At 35.0% G+C, this 17,467-nt stretch overlaps 1 protein-coding gene across 3 annotated transcripts in view; it reads right to left on the bottom strand.

The window, feature by feature from the left end:
* LOC135216961 (golgin subfamily A member 4-like) overlaps positions 1–17,467 on the bottom strand; it is a 275,501-nt gene that overhangs the window by 115,572 nt on the left and 142,462 nt on the right. For all 3 annotated transcript variants that reach the window (XM_064252500.1, XM_064252489.1, XM_064252492.1), the window contains exons 14-16: positions 13,307–13,555; positions 6,677–8,863; positions 869–2,500 (exon numbers count right to left, since the gene is read on the bottom strand). In XM_064252500.1, coding sequence (XP_064108570.1) covers positions 869–2,500; positions 6,677–8,863; positions 13,307–13,555 — 4,068 coding nt within the window. The remainder of the gene's footprint in view (positions 1–868; positions 2,501–6,676; positions 8,864–13,306; positions 13,556–17,467) is intronic.

Here is a 17,467-nt window from a genome sequence, read left to right as displayed (position 1 = left end):
CTGAGTGGATTGAAGTTCCTGAGACTGTAGTAAAGTATCAAAATGTATATAAGCTAAACTGCTAGCAAGGGAAAGTTATCACAGTATATAGTGAAGTTATAAAGATGGAGCTATGAATTTTTATACTGATAGTATAAGAATGATGTAGTTGATTAGTAGTATATAGACACCTGAGAGAAAATATAATGATAAAACCATGGAGGGATGAATAAAGATAGGTAACATCATCTCTGAAAATAGTTTGGAAGAGTAGGAGTCTATGGGAGGAAAGCTTAAAACATACTATTATGAAATAGTTGAAAATGGGATAACTGTAATAATTAATGCCACTGGTACATGGGACAAGGAAAATGAGGAAAACAAACTCTCCAAATGTCAAGGAACTAACTGTTGAAAAAGCAGCTCATTTGTGACCCTCTATGGGATCAAGGTTGAGTGAAAAAAGTTAGCACAGGCTATTTATACATAAAGACATTTGGCATCAGAGGAGTATCATCCATAAAACATCTGCCAAAACCAATTACGAAATGAGCTGTTCAAGACAAAAGACAGCTGAAGGTAGATCTGTGATAGGAACCCTTCAAATGGATTAAGCAAAGGAGGAAGTTATAATGCCATGAACTAAATTAATAAAATGCAAACTTTGTTTTGCCCTATAATTTTGGTATATGTATAGGAATGTTAACTACTTTGATATTTCTGAACTGTAAAACCTCTAAACCATAAAACATTCAAGATTCCTTACAACTTCAAGGGGTTAAAATCCAGCTGTAAACTATGCAACATTATCCAGACAGAACTGGCCAAAATATAAATTATTCTCACTGTCATGAGAAAAAAAATCTAAATGGTCAAAAACTTTACAAACCTGTATCTGAAATTGATGAAGGGAGAGGTCCTTTTCATTTAGAAGGTTTTTGAACATTTCCTCTTGTTCTTTTAATTTCTGCTCTGCTTCTTCCATTTTAGATTTTAGGGTAAACTCTGTTTCCTGTAGCTTTTCTTCAAGGTGTGTTATCCTTTCATCTTTTTCCGAGAGGTTTTTATTAATTTCATCAATAGTTTCCCTGCTATTTTTCTGGATTGCTTCTTTTTCTGCTAAAATGTTACCCAAATCTTTTTCCAACATGCTTTCTTTATCATTCAAAGTTTCTTCAACATACTTCAATTTAGACTTAATATCAGTAATCTCATTATTGAGAGACTGAATTTTAATCAAGCTTGACTCCTCATTTCTTTCAAGTTCTAGCTTTTCTTCTTTAAGAGTTTCAAGCTGCTGATTGCTCTCCAGAAGTTTTACTTCTAATTGTTTCACCTCCATTGCATGTTTTTCTGCTATCTCAGCATTATCTTTCTCAAGGTTTTCAATAACTGTGTTCTTTTCGCATGCACTGTCACTAAGGTTTCTGATTTTCTCCTCATACTTTGATGTAAGACTAGACAGAGCTTTTGTATGCTCCAATTCATTTCTTGCCTTTTCTTCTTTAAGTACTTCAATTTTGCTGCTAACTTCTGCACTCAAATCTTTATATCTGACCAGATCTGCTCTTACCAATTTTAGTTCTTGTTGCAATAATTCAAAAGACTCTGCACACTCTTTTTCCTTTGCTTTAAGTTTCTCTTCAGAAATCAGGTATAGTGTTCTTTTCTCTTCAAGTTCTTTCGTAAGCAATAACTTTTCCTTCTCAAAAGATTCCTTGGTTATGTCGTGGGTTCTCTGCAAGGCAGCAAGGTCCTTCTGTGACGTTAAAAGATTCTGAAGAAGAGAGTCTTTTTCTAGTCTTATTGAGTCATTGTTTTCTTGCATCTTTTGCTCTAGCAGTATCAAAGTATCTTCCTTTGCCTTCTGAATGGTTGCAACCTGTGCTCTCTCTGTTTTAAGGCACTCAAGTGCAAATGCCTTTTCTTTTTCCAAATTGGATATAACTTCTTCCCTTGTTGCAATTTCTTTGGCTTTTTCAGCTTTCAAATCTGTTATTTCCTTATGCATTTCTTCATTAAACTTTTTGTATGAATCCTCTTTTTCCTGTATAATCTGAGATAAAACTTCTTTTTCCTCTTGAACTTTTCCTTTCAAGGTATTCAGTTCCTTTTCTTTTTTATCAATAAGCTCTTCTTTTTCATCTATTAGTTTTCTTGAACATGATTTTTCCTCTTCACATTTTCTAAGATGATCCTCTAATTCTTTCTTAAGAGAACAAATCTCCAAACTTTTCTGTTCAATTTCTTGGCAGTGAGTTTCCTTTGCCTCACTGTGAGTCTGCAGAACATTTTCTACTTTCTCCTTTAAGGAATTCAAAGCATCTTCTTGAGTTTTCATCATGTCACTGGCTGATTTTCTCTCTTGCAAAAGGACTTCATTTAGTGCCTTCCTTTCCTCTTCTACAGCATCAAGTTTTTCCTTATTAGTTTCAAATTCCCTTGCAAGAGCTGCAAGAGCAACACAGCGATCCTCATTTTCTTGCAATACTTCTTTTTTCTCATTTTCTAATGTCGTTATCTGTAAAAATCAAAAAGACAATATTACCTACAAAAAACTGATTCAATTCCACATCTACCATTAACCCTCTTACGCCGAAGCGGTAAAAAAAAAAAATTGTCTCCCGTGTGCCGGAGGTGTTTCAGAGTGAGCACAGAAGCAGAAAAAATATTTTTTTCAAAAAATCACAGCGCGCTTAGTTTTCAAGATTAAGAGTTCATTTTTGGCTCCTTTTTTTTGTCATTGGCTGAAGTTTAGTATGCAACCATCAGAAATGAAAAAAATTATCATTATCATATATAAATGATGCGATATATGATAGCGCAAAAACGAAATTTCATATATAATTGTATTCAAATCGCGCTGTGCGCAAAACGGTTGAAGGTAACAAGTTACTTTTTTTTTCGTTGTAATGTACACTAAATTGCAATCATTTTGGTATATAACACATTGTAAAACAATAAAAGCAACACAGAGAAAATATTATCACAAAATAATCCATGAATTTGTAATGCGCGGACGTAAACAAATATTTTTTTCAAAAACTCACCATAAATCTAAATATTGTCCTAGAGACTTCCAATTTCTTTCAAAATGAAGACAAATGATTGAATATTACTATACTGTAAGAGTATTAGCTTATAATTGCAGTTTTCGACCATATCTGACGAGTTAAAGTTGACCGAAGGTCGAATTTTTTTATATATTAATTTTTTATATGCAATTATTTCGGAAATAAGAAAAGCTACAACCTTCAAATATTTTTCGTTTTATTCTACATGAAATTGCGCACATTTTCATATATAAAACTCTATGAAATGCCTAACATGAAACGGAGCAAATATTCCGAGAATGGGACGTACGCATTTCGGAGATTTGTGGCGGAGAATCCGCGTGCGGAGGGAAGGAAAGATTTTTTTAAAATTCACCATAAATCTAATTATTTTGCTAGAGACTTCGAATTTGTTTCAAGATGAAGATAAATGACTGAATATTACTAGACTGTAAGAGTTTTAGCTTATAATTGCGTTTTTCGACCATTTCGGTAGAGTCAAATTTGACCGAACGTGGTTTTTTTTCTATTTATCGTGATTTATATGCAAATATTTCAAAAATGAGAAAAGCTACAACCTTCAATTATTTTTAGTTGTATTCTACATGAAATTGCACACATTTTCATATACAAAACTTTATGTAACGGCTAATTTAAAATGGTGCAAACATTACCACAATCGCACGTAAGATTTTTTCGGAAGAGTTACCGCGCGGACGTAAAGAAAATGTTATTTTTTTTCATAAATTCACCATAAATCAAAATATTGTGCTAGACTTCCAATTTGTTGCAAAATGAAGGTAAATGCTTGAATATTACTAGAATATAAGCGGTTTAGCTTACAATTGCGTTTTTCGACCATTTCGGTAGAGTCAAAGTTGAACGAAGGTTGAAATTTTGGCAATTATAGTTATTTATATAAAAATATCTCAACACTGATAAAAGCTACAACCATGGGTTGTTTTTAGTTGTATTGTGCATGAAATTGCGCACATTTCCATATATAAAACTTTATATAACGGCTAATTTTAAAATGGTGCAAATATTACCATGATTGCATGTATGATTTTTTTCGGAAGAGTTACCGCGCGGACATAAGGAAAAAGTTTTTTCATAAATTCACCATAAATCGAAATATTGTGCTAGAGACTTCCAATTAGTTGCAAAATTAAGGTAAATGATTGAATATTACTAAAATATAAGAGTTTTAGCTTACAATTGCGTTTTTCTACCATTTCGGTAGAGTCAAAGTTGACCGAAGGTTGAAATTTTGGCAATTATCGTTATTTATATGAAAATATCTCAAAACTGATAAAAGCTACAATCATGAGTATTTTATTGTTGTATTCTACATAAAAATGCGTACATTTTCATATATAATACTTCATGTAATGGCTAATTTACAATGGTACAAAAATTATGTCAGTGACGAAATAATTTCCGAGATGTGTCACAGATACTTTTTAGTGCGGCAAGAAAGAAATTCGCGCTTGCGCGCCTGCGTAACGATTGTAAACAAAACAACACCTTGATCCGTGAACTCCCAGCATCCCCCAAGGCGCGTGATTCAAAAGTTTTAGGCTGGTAGGCCTATAAGTATTTTTCCGCAAATTTTAAAAAAACTTTTGTAAGTCGACGTAAAATACGTCCAGTCGGCACACGGGAGACAAAAAATGTTGACGTAAAATACGTCCAGTCAGCGTAAGAGGGTTAAACAAACTTACGAAATACTTCATATAAAAACCTTGAATGTCACAAGGACTAATCTAAAAAAAATCTATTCTAAAGAAGTGCTTAATTTAATTTTTAACACTTTCAGGTATTTCAGCAGTTATCTTACTAAAATTATTTCATTTATCAGCAGGCTAAGAGGTCTGTTAACTTCAAAACATTGTCTATAGAATCATTAATTGGAAGCAATCATAGAAACAATGAGTTGTTTGAATATCAGAAGGGAACTTAAGAGGAACTAGCATTCACTTTCATTCAAAAAAATGGTATAAGAAATGTTATTTTACCAAATAAAAACTAATGCAAGGCTACCTAACTGCAAAAAAGAAAGACAATCTAAAGAAGTTTGGGTAGTCACAGATTAAACAAATCCCCTTTTAATTCAACACTGTCCAGAGAGAAAAAAAAATGCAAAAAATGAGAAACATTTTAGCTAGAACTAGACATAGCCAAATGTATTTTTCATATGCTGAAGGGAGAAAAAAAAAAATCCGTTATTGCCTTTAAACTATTGGAAGACTGCACACTTTCTAGAAGGGTCACAAAAATTTGGACCTGGTTAATGTCCTTCATGTAAGTGCTTGTATCTAGGACAAATCCAGTCTCAAAGAGCCTTTTCAAACTGCTCTGAGTGTGTGTGTGTGTGTGTGTGTGTGTGTGTGTGTGTGTGTGTGTGTGTGTGTGTGTGTGTGTGTAACTACAAATAATCTCCAGATTTACACCTCCTTCTCTCATAAGTTTATGTGGTATTTTGTTCCAAGTTTCATAAAATTGATATCACTAGACAAGATGTGATTAATTCAACTGTGTTAACCAGTATTGCATTACACTACCTAAGCTCAAGTAAGCAACATATGTGGCTAGTGTACTTCCTAAATTTTCTAAACAAACTATATAAAAATTTCTTATAGCACTCTACTGACACTTTTATTTTTAAGCAGACAAACCAACATACTGTAAGCTCTAACTGTCAGTCAGCCAATTCTGGTGTGTTTGTATAGATTAATCTTAAAACCCTTATGGGTTCATGATGAGTCACCTAAGCCACTGAAATTTCCTAAACTTCCACCTCCACTACTCTTGAGATAACTCATTAATGACCATTGAGAGGTCTCAAATTGAGTTTTTAAAAAATACTATCTTACATAAAATAATAATTATTTTAGGTTAAAATTAAGATGTATGGTCTAAACAACTCATATTTTCAATTAAATAAAATCATTGGATTTTTTACATCTTATGTTAAAAAAAACAGGTACTTCAAGGGGTTAATAATAAAAACTACAAAGCCAGTGATATAAGTGTATAAATCCCCCTTATATCACATATTAAAGTGAAAGAATGATAATAGCCTGGATAAGTTATGTAATACCTAAGGACTGAGAAGATGGTTAGAAAAACATTGCTAAAAGGCCACCCAACAATGAGGAACCAAGCAAGGGAGTTCTGGACAAAGCTGTGAACAGCACTGCACACCCACAAATCACTAGTAAGTACTGAAGGTTCCAAGTATTGCACGTGTCACAAGATGACCCTCCTCCCGTCTGTTAGACAAAAGACTGTTAGTGTGTGAATCTTGACCCCTCTATAAACATCAATCCATTACAAAAGCACACCACTCTGATGACAACACTGAGACACTGCAGGTACCAAGTTAAAAACCCAACTTTGGGAAAGGCCGTTGTATTGAAGATTGTAAGAGAAAATGTAAACAAAAGTAAGAACTGTACTGCAAACACAAGAAAAGGTTCAGTCTACCATGGGATTTCTTGAACATTTTCTAACCCCCATGTTAACCATCAATTCAGTAGTACGTACACTGTCTTTCAGCACTGAGTGCTAGTAATTTGTATGAGCATGTATTTTCATGACCCAAAAGATTAGATTATATCAGTAAAATTGCCTGTACTTACTTGGTTAGTCAGAGATGTGATCTGCTCTTCATAAATCTCTTGCTTTTCCTTCCTATCACTGCCAAGTTCTTGAATCTGTTTATTCAGTTCAGCAATTTCTTTTTCAAGTTTAATTGTTGCTTGCTTGTATTCTTCACCAATATTTGCAGCATCACTGACCATTTTATTGAATTCTGAACTTAATTTGTTAATTTTCTGGTTTTTAATCTCCATCTCTTGCTCCTTTTCTATTTGTGCAGTTTCAAGTGCTTCTTTCATGTCAAAAATCTCTTTACACAAGTCAGATTCCTTCTCTTCAAATCTTTTTTCCTTCTCTTTTAATTCTTCTGTTGATGATTCAATTTTCCTTGTATACTCAACTACCTTTTCTTCAAGTTCTTCAACTTTATTTGTGTACAAAATTACAACCTCTCTCTTTTCAACCTGTAAATTTTGAATAACTTTTTCCTTTTCTGAAATGCACAGACTCAATTCATCAACTTTACTCTTCATATCACTCTGGAGTTCCTTCAAGATTTCATTGTGAAGAGAAATTTTAAGTTTTAATTCCTCTTTCAAATCATTAACCTCCATTGTTAGTTTGCTATTAGTAACTTTTTGATTATCCCTGTCTTCTGTTGTCCTGACAAGGTCATTCTGCAATTGCTCCACTAAGAGAGAATGCCGCTTATCAGCATCACTCACATCATCTTTCAGTTTATTTATTTCCATTCTTAATAGTTCAACAGTCTTCATCAATTCTCCCTTTTCATTTGCAAAGGCATCAACCTTCTCATCTAGCATGAGCTTTCCAGAATTAAGCAAGTCATCCTTTGATTTAATTTCCAAATTCAACATATTATTTTTCTCTTTCATTTCATTCTGAGCAGCCACTAATCTTTCCTCTTTAGTTTTGAAATCCTGGGCCATTTTAGTGTTTTCATCATTGAGTGACAGCTTAGTCCTCTCAAGTTCTCTCTGTAATTCATGACATTCCTCCTCTAAAGCTTTCTTTTCAAAGCTGAGTTTTTCTGTAACTAATTTCAGCTCTAGCTGCAATGCACTGAGCTTCTCCTCTTTTTCCCTGATACATTCACTTAGCAGAGACTTTTCCTGTATGCAAGCCTCAATAGCTTCTCGATGTTCTGTTGTCATCTTCTTCATAGTTCTTTCCCTTGACTCAATTTCAGTTTGCATGTTATACTTTTCTTTTTCATAAGATTCTTGAGATTCCTTCAACTGCAGTTGGAGTGCAGCCACCTCATTTGTTTTTACTTCAAGATCACATTTTAAAGCCGATTCTTCTTTTCCAAATTCAACTCTGGTCATTCTTATTTGTTCTTCCAAATTTAGTAAAGACTCTTCTTTAAGCTTTAAGCTGTCTGTTATTGATACTATTTCTTCATTCATTTGTTTATTTAACGACTCTCTCTCCCTGAGTGTAGAAACCAATTCATTTTCTTTAACTCTGAGAAGCTCATTTAATGTATCCTTCTCTTCAGTATGTGAACTGACCAGTTGATCTATCTCTTTCTCCAAAGATATAACTGAACCCTGAGCAGAAAGCAAATCTTTTTTCAGGTTCTCCTGCTCTATAGCATGTTTCTCTTTAAGCTTTTCCAATTCTTTTAGCCTACAATTTTCTGCAGATTTCTTTTCTAATTCTAACTGCATGTTGAGATTTCCTATACATTCCTTCTTACTCAAAGTCTCTGCAATGAGGTTCTCTTTTTCTTCTCTCAGCACCTTAATTTCTTCTTTGCTGCTCTTCTCTAAACACGAAAGAGTATCAACCAGCTTTTCTTTTTCTTCTTTGATTATCAGGAATTCGTTTTTTAATTCAGAAAGTGCTTTATCAAGAGCAACTTTCTCACTAGTAATCTTTGACATATTGACATTCATGTCTTCCTGCAGACGAAGGTTTACGTTTTTCATTTCCTCTAAATTTTTTATCAGTGTGTTCTTTTCTTGGATAAATACCTCTAAATCCTTTTCAATTTGCTGTTGAAGAATAATATACTCTTTAGATTTGGTGTCCATATCAAGTAACAGACTAGACTTTTCTTCATTCATAACCCTCAATTCATTTTCTAAAGTGTCAATGGTCGCTCTCTGTTTAGTCAGTTGTTCCTGTAAAGCTGTTCTTTCAGACCTCAAATTTTCACTCTCTCCAATCGTCAGATTGAGGTTGTTAGTAATTTCTTCAATCTGCAAAATACAATAAAATCAATCAACTAAAGCATTAGTAATCAGTTTAATCTATAATTATCTGTAAGTTAATATGTAACTTATTTTAACCAACAGGAAATAGAGTAAAAACACAAGCTTAAATTACAGATTACTGAAGAAATTCTTGAAATAATATAAGCATGGTCTCGGTTTACCCCGTAATCAACCAGTCATTTCGTGGTTACATCTCACATTCTCTGATAAATAAAAAAAAAATTCTTGTTCCATCATTTGGATGTAAATTCAAACTTCGTGCAGAACTGATGAATAATATCGCCTCGTAGCAGAATACGGGGGAAGGAAGCATTGGTCACTCACTCATTATATGCCATCTTGAGTTGCTTTTATGAGAACTTTTATTTTAATGCATTATGGCTCCCAAGCATAAGGCAGACTCTTCTGGTGACAGTGCTATGAAGAAAAGAAAAGCCATCTCCATGGAAGTGAAAGTTGACATAATAAAATTATCTGAAAACGGCGAAACACTGTCCAACATTGGCTGCATGCTGGGGTTCAGTTGTACAACTGTGTCGTTGATCACCAAAGATAAAAAGTGCATAGTTGCAAATATAGAAAAGATCTGCTCCTATGAAATCAATTATTAGTGCTTTGGCTGGAAGACCAGTATTAACAGTGTATCCAAGTTAGTCTGTTAATTCAGGAGAAGGCTAAAATGACAAATTTTCTAAGACAATTTGTATTTTTCATAGCTACAAACCTGAGGTCTTAACAATAGGATAATTTCTAGCACCAAGCTGGACCCGATTAAAAAACAGATGAAAGCAAGGAATCTTGTGATATCTGGCAACACACGTGTAGATCGGGGTGAAGGATGGTGGAAGACCATCCACCTACAATCATGCATCAGTCTTTCCCATCTCAGGATGTCTTCACAAACAGAGGGGAGGCTAGAGGCAGGCAGTATAATATTAAGATCTCAGGTTTGTAGCTATGAAAAATACAAATTGTCTTAGAAAATTTGTCATTTGTTCATACATGAACAAAGCTTCGGTCTTAACAATAGGATAGACTCATACTTGGAGGGAGGTACAAGACATCCTAGACCAGCTGGGGGCCTACCCACCAGTCCAGCTTCCTGAAGAAATTACCTCTGGAGAGGGACTGAAGCCCACTGAGAAGCAAGATAAAATGATATCTAACCACTCAGACCCTGAGTGATGTACAAAGATATATTGGAGAAAAACTGTATAGGGAACCAAAGAGAAACTTTGACTGTCTAATAGCAAACCAACACACCAGGGTTTGTACAACTCTCAACTCCTTGCCCAGGAGTGGAGCATATGCTACCGAATAGAGGGTTTGACATTTGCATATTAAGTGACCACACTATCAGTATGACTACCTTATTCATTGGATCAGACCAGTCCAGCAAATGACGTGTCTATTCCTTAACCTGCCCGAAGGAAGAAGGAAAGGTACAGGAGAAAGGAGGAGACCAGCCAACTCCCTCATTCTCTCATCTACAAAATCATCTTAGGAAAGATACAAAAGTGTCCTGTTAGGGGCAATTATGAGTACACAACCTGTTGGGCAGCCACCAAAGTACCCAGGGAAAACATGTCTGAAGATCTGTGGGCAACATCCTTAAGATAGAGAGGCGAACATAGACTGGCGTAACCAAGTAACAGCGCTCAGCACTCCATGCACAGCCAATTTCTTTTTGAAAGTCAGAGAGGGACCAATACCCCTAACGTCATGCACTTTAGCCTGCACACACGTGGTGGTGGAATCATCAAGAGACAAGTATGCCTGTCTGATGGCTTCCCGTTTCCAAAAAGATAGTATTCCTAGACACCTCTTTCTTGTACAGCCTGTACTAACAAAAAGTCTGCAGCAGCCTGGTCTGAGGTGCTGTCTATTAAAGATAGCAACGCAGGGCCCAGACAGGGCACAATAAAGGTTCTTGAGCATCACCACCCACAAGTTATTCAGTGATGGAATGGAAAACGAAGTGAATCTGTCATCATGCACAGAGGAAATTTTGGGTCTTGGCCACGAATTCCATGACAAATTCGGAGGACAACAACCCCCAACCCCTGGTGTGCTTCACCTCATAGCTCAGATCGTGGAGCTCTCCTACCCTCTTGGAAGATGCCAAGACCAGAAGGAAAATTGCCTTAAGCGTCAAGTTCCTGTCAGATGAGTGACGCAAGGGCTCATATGGACTCTTAGTGAAGCTCTTGAGAACCAAGGAAACATCCCACGTCTGAGGCTTGAGCTCTCTAGAACTCGACTGCTCAAATACCTTAACTAGCAAGGAAAGTTCCCAGGAAGAGATGTCGATACCTTTAAGGCTTAACACCAAACTCAGGGCCGCCTTTATTTGTCATTGCAATGAAGTTTAGTATGCAACCATCAGAAATGAAAAAAAAATATCATTATCATATATAAATAATGGGATATATGATAAGAGCGAAAACAAAATTTCATATATAATTGTATTCAAATCGCGCTGTGAGCAAAACGGTTGAAGCTAACGAGTTAATTTTTTCTGTTGTATTGTACACTAAATTGCAATCATTTTGGTATATAACACATTGTAAAATGATCAAGGAAACACAGAGAAAATATTATCACAAAATGATGCATGAATTCGTCGAGTTAAAGTTGACCGGAGGACGAATTTTTTCTATTTATCGTTATTTATATGAAAATATTTCAAAACTGATAAAAGCTACAACCATAGGTTTTTTTTATTTTTTATTCTACATAAAATTGCAGACATTTTCATATAAAAAATTTTATGTAACGGCTAATTTAAATGGTGCAAACATTACGACAAACTGACGAAAAAATTTGATTTTTTCGGAAGAGTTACCGCGGGGACGTAAGGAAAAATTTTATTTCATAAATTCACCATAAATCGAAATATTGTGTTCGAGACTTCTAATTTGTTGAAAAATAAAGGTAAATGTTTGAATATTACTAGAATGTAATAGTTTTAGCTTACAATTGCGTTTTTCGACCATTTCGGTAGAGTCAAAGTTGACCAAAGGTTGAAATTTTGTCAATTATCGTTATTTATATGAAAATATTTCAAAACTTATAAAAGCTACAACCATGGGTTGTTTTTCGTTGTATTCTACATGAAATTGCGCACGTTTTCATATATAAAACTTTATATAACAGCAAATTTAAAATGGTGCAAACATTACGACAATCGGACAAAAAAATTTATGATTTTTTTGGAAGAGTTACCGAGGGGGACATAAAGAAAATGTTTTTTTTTTTTCATAAATTCACCATTAATCAAAATATTGTGCTAGAGACTTCCAATTTGTTGCAAAATGAAGGTAAATGATTGAATATTACTAGAATATAAGATTTTTAGCTTACAATTGCGTTTTTCGACCATTTCGGTAGAGTCAAAGTTGACCGAAGGTTGAAATTTTGGCACTTATCGTTATTTATATGAAAATATTTCAAAACTGATAAAAGCTACAAAGATGAATTGTTTTTTGTTGTATTCTACATGAAATTGCGCACATTTTCATATATAATACTCCATGTAACGGCTAATTTAAAATTGTGCAAAAATTATGTCAATGTGATAAAATAATTTCTGAGATGTGTCGCTGATACTTTTTAGTGCGATAAGAAAGAAATGCGCGCTTGGGCGCCTGCGTAATGATTGTAAGCAAAACAATGCCTTGATCCGTGAGCTCCCAGCATCCCCCAAGGGGCGTGATTCAAAAGTTTTCGCCTAGTAGGCCTATAACTATTTTTCCGCAAATTAAAAAAAAAAAAATTTCTATATCGACATACCATACGCCCAATCGGCACCCAACAGACAATTTATATCGATGTTTAATACGTCCAATCGGCATTAAAGGGTTAATAGGTGCCATGGATGGGTCCGCTGTCTCAGGTGCAGAAAGACTCAAAGGTAGAGCAGAAGTCAGGTGCTTGGTTGGAGCTAGGTGCTCTGCTGGCTATGGGCGCTTGTCAACTAGAGCCAAACATGTGGATGGTACTGGGCGCTCAGAAGAAAGAACTGGCACTCGGTGCATGGATGAAGACATTGGGCAACAAAGAAGCAACTGGTGCCTGGATGAGGAGAGCTTTGGAGCCAGGGAGCCAAATACTGGCATTCGGAATCTGAAAGCTTGCAAGAAATATACTCCAGGCTACATCAAGAGCTGCAGGAAGGTTAAGGGATGTGAGGCAGGTCCTTAAGACGCTTACTGGGAATCGGAGGACGGTTCACGTCATCTAGAAGTCAATACCCTAAAGTGGAAGAGCTAGCTCAAATGGTAAAAATAGCTAGATATGAAAAAGCTTATTAGTACCTGCATCACATAAAAACCACTTGAAGGGTATAAATACGAAAGCGCAGGGAAGACTAAAAAATAACATGAACACTTGTAAATAAGAGCTACAAAGTACCAAATTATTGCTCACCTTTATTTCATAGTTTTGTTTCAAATTTGCTGTCAAAACTGCCTGATCTTTTAGGGTTGCAACAGTAGCCACATAATCTTTCTGCAAGCAATTCTTTGCATCCATGACTTCCTGCAGTGTTGTTTTGGTATTATGAACTTCCTGCTGAGAATTAAGAAGTTGCTTCTCAACATTTTTTAACTGGTCACTGAGTGAAGATACTTTACCTTGCAATTCAGAGACTACTGTTTTACTTTCCATAGCATCATACTGTAAAGAAAGAACAATAATTACATAGAGATTAAGGCAAAAGCAACTAATGTCAGTTAATACACAGAAAAGGACACTGAACAGAAAAAGCTGGTTACAATTTTGTGATGGGAAGAAATAGAAAATAAACTCTGAGTAAGAAGAAAAATACTGACTTTCTATCAGATCCAACAAGAACAGATGCTCCACATAAAACTTTTAACAGGCTAAAACAAAAGTTGATGACATGTAAGTGGAAAAGCTGATTGACAAATTTTATCATCATAAAAAGAACTAAGAACATCAAGGAAAAGACAGAACTGTATCAACATATATTACACTGACTGCTACATGCTGAGGAGATATGGATGCAAAGGAAGAAGGGGTACGACAGCTGCACGAAAAAAAATATGGAAACAGAAATACAGTATATGGAAATATAAAATAAAAAGTGGAAAGTGCAAAACACAGGAAGAAAGCAGATATTTGAGTTCAAAGATATAAAGATAAAAGAGGGCAATTCATAATAGATTCTTAAAGCTTTACATGAGGAATGGCAGGGAGAACGGTAGAGTTTTGAGAACAAAGGAAGAAAGGGGCTAAGAGTAGGTGACAGGATTGAAAAGGAAGATATGGCAAGGAAACAAAATTTTAATGTTCTTCTGAGAGGAAAGGAATTGTGTGAAGCAGTAAAGTGGAATATCACTTTGTAGGAGCATACGAGTATGAGGTATAGATATGAAACATATGAATACGTAGGTATGTTTAGTTTTAACTGTCTATTGAACCATTCCCTTCAGGTGATTCAAGAATCTATTGTTTACCATTTAGTTTTTCTCTGTATATATGAATGGGGATGTTGGGGGTATAAATAATAGAGAAATTACAAAATATATTCAATTATAAAAATTTTCATTTTTTACATGAACCTTACCTCTCTATTATGAAAAGGAGGTACGAAAAAAGGTGCATAATACCCAAAGGAAAAATATCTAACAGGAACAAGACGCTTCTTACCTAACGATTACAATCCATCTACTGTTCCTGTTGCCAGGAGAGTACTAATTCATTAGGTTCAAGGACCTCTGAAAGAGGCAAAGGCTCCTTGCAAGTCATACCACTCTATTTCACTGCATATTTGTTTGTATATTATAAAATAAAAACATAGCAATCAATGTTTTGGTTTGGAAATCAGATGAGAGAGATTGTGAGGTAAGTTTGTTTTGCTGTATTGCACTCAAATCAGAGCAACTTTCTTGCTTCTAGTTAGTGCAAATGAATCTCAAGATACTCTATTTGTATGGGACAAGGTTATTTTACATTATACGAAGTGTTTTCAAGTGGAAACATCACTTATAAACGTATTGTTTGTGAACAACATTTAGTTATTTTTCGTTAGTAGATGGCGCAGAGGGCATGTTTATTGCGTAAACTAAAATCAACAGATTCTGTTCGATATTTTCACTTGATCTCATCAGAATACTATGATCTTTCCATATTTATCTTTTATTGGAGTGAAAACTGTAAAATGTGTTCTTTCATGCCCAATAGTTTTGATTCAAACTCGTTTCTCTCAAATTTTGTTGACAGTCGAGTTTGATGGTACTATACGGAAGTTTGCGAGAGTTTCATCCACGTTGACAATGCACAATAAGTCATTAGCGTATCAACATTCTTTCTTCAACTTCAGCTGAAACTTACAGATTAAATTTAGCAGCATATGCTCTATCAGTGATGTTTTCTCTATAGCGAGTAAGGATATAATAATGTAAAACATATCAGTCCTATTCTCCTTAACGTACAGGCGGTCCCCGGGTTACGACGGTTCCGGCTTACGACGTTCCGAAGTTACGACGCTTTTTCTTAAATATTCAATGGAAAAATCCGTCCTGGGTTACGACACTTGTTCCGAGGTTACGACGCTGACGCTTCCGACGCTCCGAGTTAACGAAGCTTTTAAAAAACGCATACTATGATAAAAATCCTTTATAGTTTAGCACAGTATATTAATAAAAATCAGTTTCTGGTTAGATTACAACAAAAATTTTGAGGTTATGATGATTTTCAACACTTGTTATGTCGTAGTTTTCTATGTTTTTTAGTGACGCCTCATATGCGGAACTACTTTCCGAGCGAATGAAGACATTATCCAGTAATTTGATCAGAGAGAGAGAGAGAGAGAGAGAGAGAGAGAGTGAGAAGAGAGAGAGAGAGAGAGACGAGAGAGAGAGTAGAGAGAGATGAGAGCGAGATAGAGAGAGGGAGAGAAGATGAGAGAGAGAGAGAGAGAGAGAGAGAGATAGGCGTCTTCTGACGCTCCGAGTTAAGGACAGAGAAGTGTTCGTTTCGTTAAACGGCCTCTGACTCATGCCAGTAAATGTTTTGTTGATACAAATAATATAAGCCTATTTAACGATACGTTTACTTTAATTAGTCTATATGATACGTAAATAGTAATCAACTGTTCTTGTAGCCCTCAAGATTTGGCAAAATCGAAATATCCAAAGAGAGACATTATCCAGTACACTGGAACCTTGACATACGAATTTAATTTTAATTTGTTCCGTTACCATCGTCGTATATCAAAACAGTTGTATCTCAAAGCATTTTTTCCCATTAAAAATAATGTAATATGTATTAATCCATTCTAGCGCTATGAAACCACACCTAAACACAGCTAAATTACATATAATATACACAATTTATACACAAATAAACGAGTAATAACACACATAATGATAAAATAACATAGCAATGTGATAAATGATAATAAATGTTAATAAAATCAATTAAAAAAAGAAAGGAATTTTACGAAAGATGACGTGAGGCCGGCAGGGGGAGGAGGTAGGGAAGGGTGGCAGGGAACGATTTGTTCTCTTTTTATTTACGTATGTACACTAATAACTACGTAATACGTAAACACAAATGAAATAACATTGCTAAACTAATTTTTATTTATTTTTTTAATCAGTTCGTAGTTTAGAAATAATGGTGATGCCTTTGGAAGGTTTTTATAGCTTCCTTCTGCTTGATGATCGTGGATATTGTAAAAGGATTTCGACCATACTCGTTTGCCAAATCGACGATACGAACGCCACGTTCATGCTTTGCTATAATTTCATGTTTTGCTTCCATCGAAATCATTTTCTTGGGTTTTTTCTTATCACCTGCTTTGTCTTTAGCTTTGAGACCCATGGTTAATAATAAAATAGACAAAATAACACGAAAAATAGGCACAAATACAACGAACTAAACAATGACGTGTTAACATGCAGCACCAACAAACAAACAGACTGAACGCCATTTATCGGTTGCCTATACAACTAACACTCATCGCAAAATCGTATCTCAAATATTTCGTTGTATATCAAAATTTTCTGTTGTATCTCAAAACATTTGTATATTAGGGCAATCGTATGTCAAGGTTCCAGTGTAATTTGATCAGAGAGAGAGAAAAGAGAGGAGAGAGATAGAGAGCGAGAGAGAGAGAGAGAGAGCCTTGCCTGGCAAAAAATCGGTCTCGGGGATTGACGTAACGTTTATTTAAACGGCCTCTGACTCATGCCAGGAAATGTTTTATTGATACTAATATATAAGCCTATTTAAAGATACGTTTACTTTAATTAGTCTATATGATACGTAAATAGTAATCAGCTGTTCTTATAGCCCTCAAGATTTGGCAAAATCACTCCAGGTTGTACATAAAACTTCAAGAATGTAGTGTCACCAGAGGATTACAATAGTTTTTACCTTCAAGAACCAGCATTCTTTTATGAAAATAACTCCAGGTTTTACATAAAACTACAGGAAACAACATGTAGTGTAACCAAAGGATTACAAGTAAGGTTTTTATAACTTTTTATTAGTTTAAGACATATTTCCAAGCGTCGTTCCGGCTTACGACGATTTTCGGCTTACGACGCGTCTCAAGAA

Source organism: Macrobrachium nipponense, chromosome 19 (genome assembly GCF_015104395.2).
Source record: "Macrobrachium nipponense isolate FS-2020 chromosome 19, ASM1510439v2, whole genome shotgun sequence".
NCBI classification, from domain to species: Eukaryota; Metazoa; Arthropoda; class Malacostraca; order Decapoda; family Palaemonidae; genus Macrobrachium; species Macrobrachium nipponense.
The sequence above is the reverse complement of the archived record's forward strand: the minus strand, read 5'-3'. Positions and strand labels throughout refer to the sequence as shown.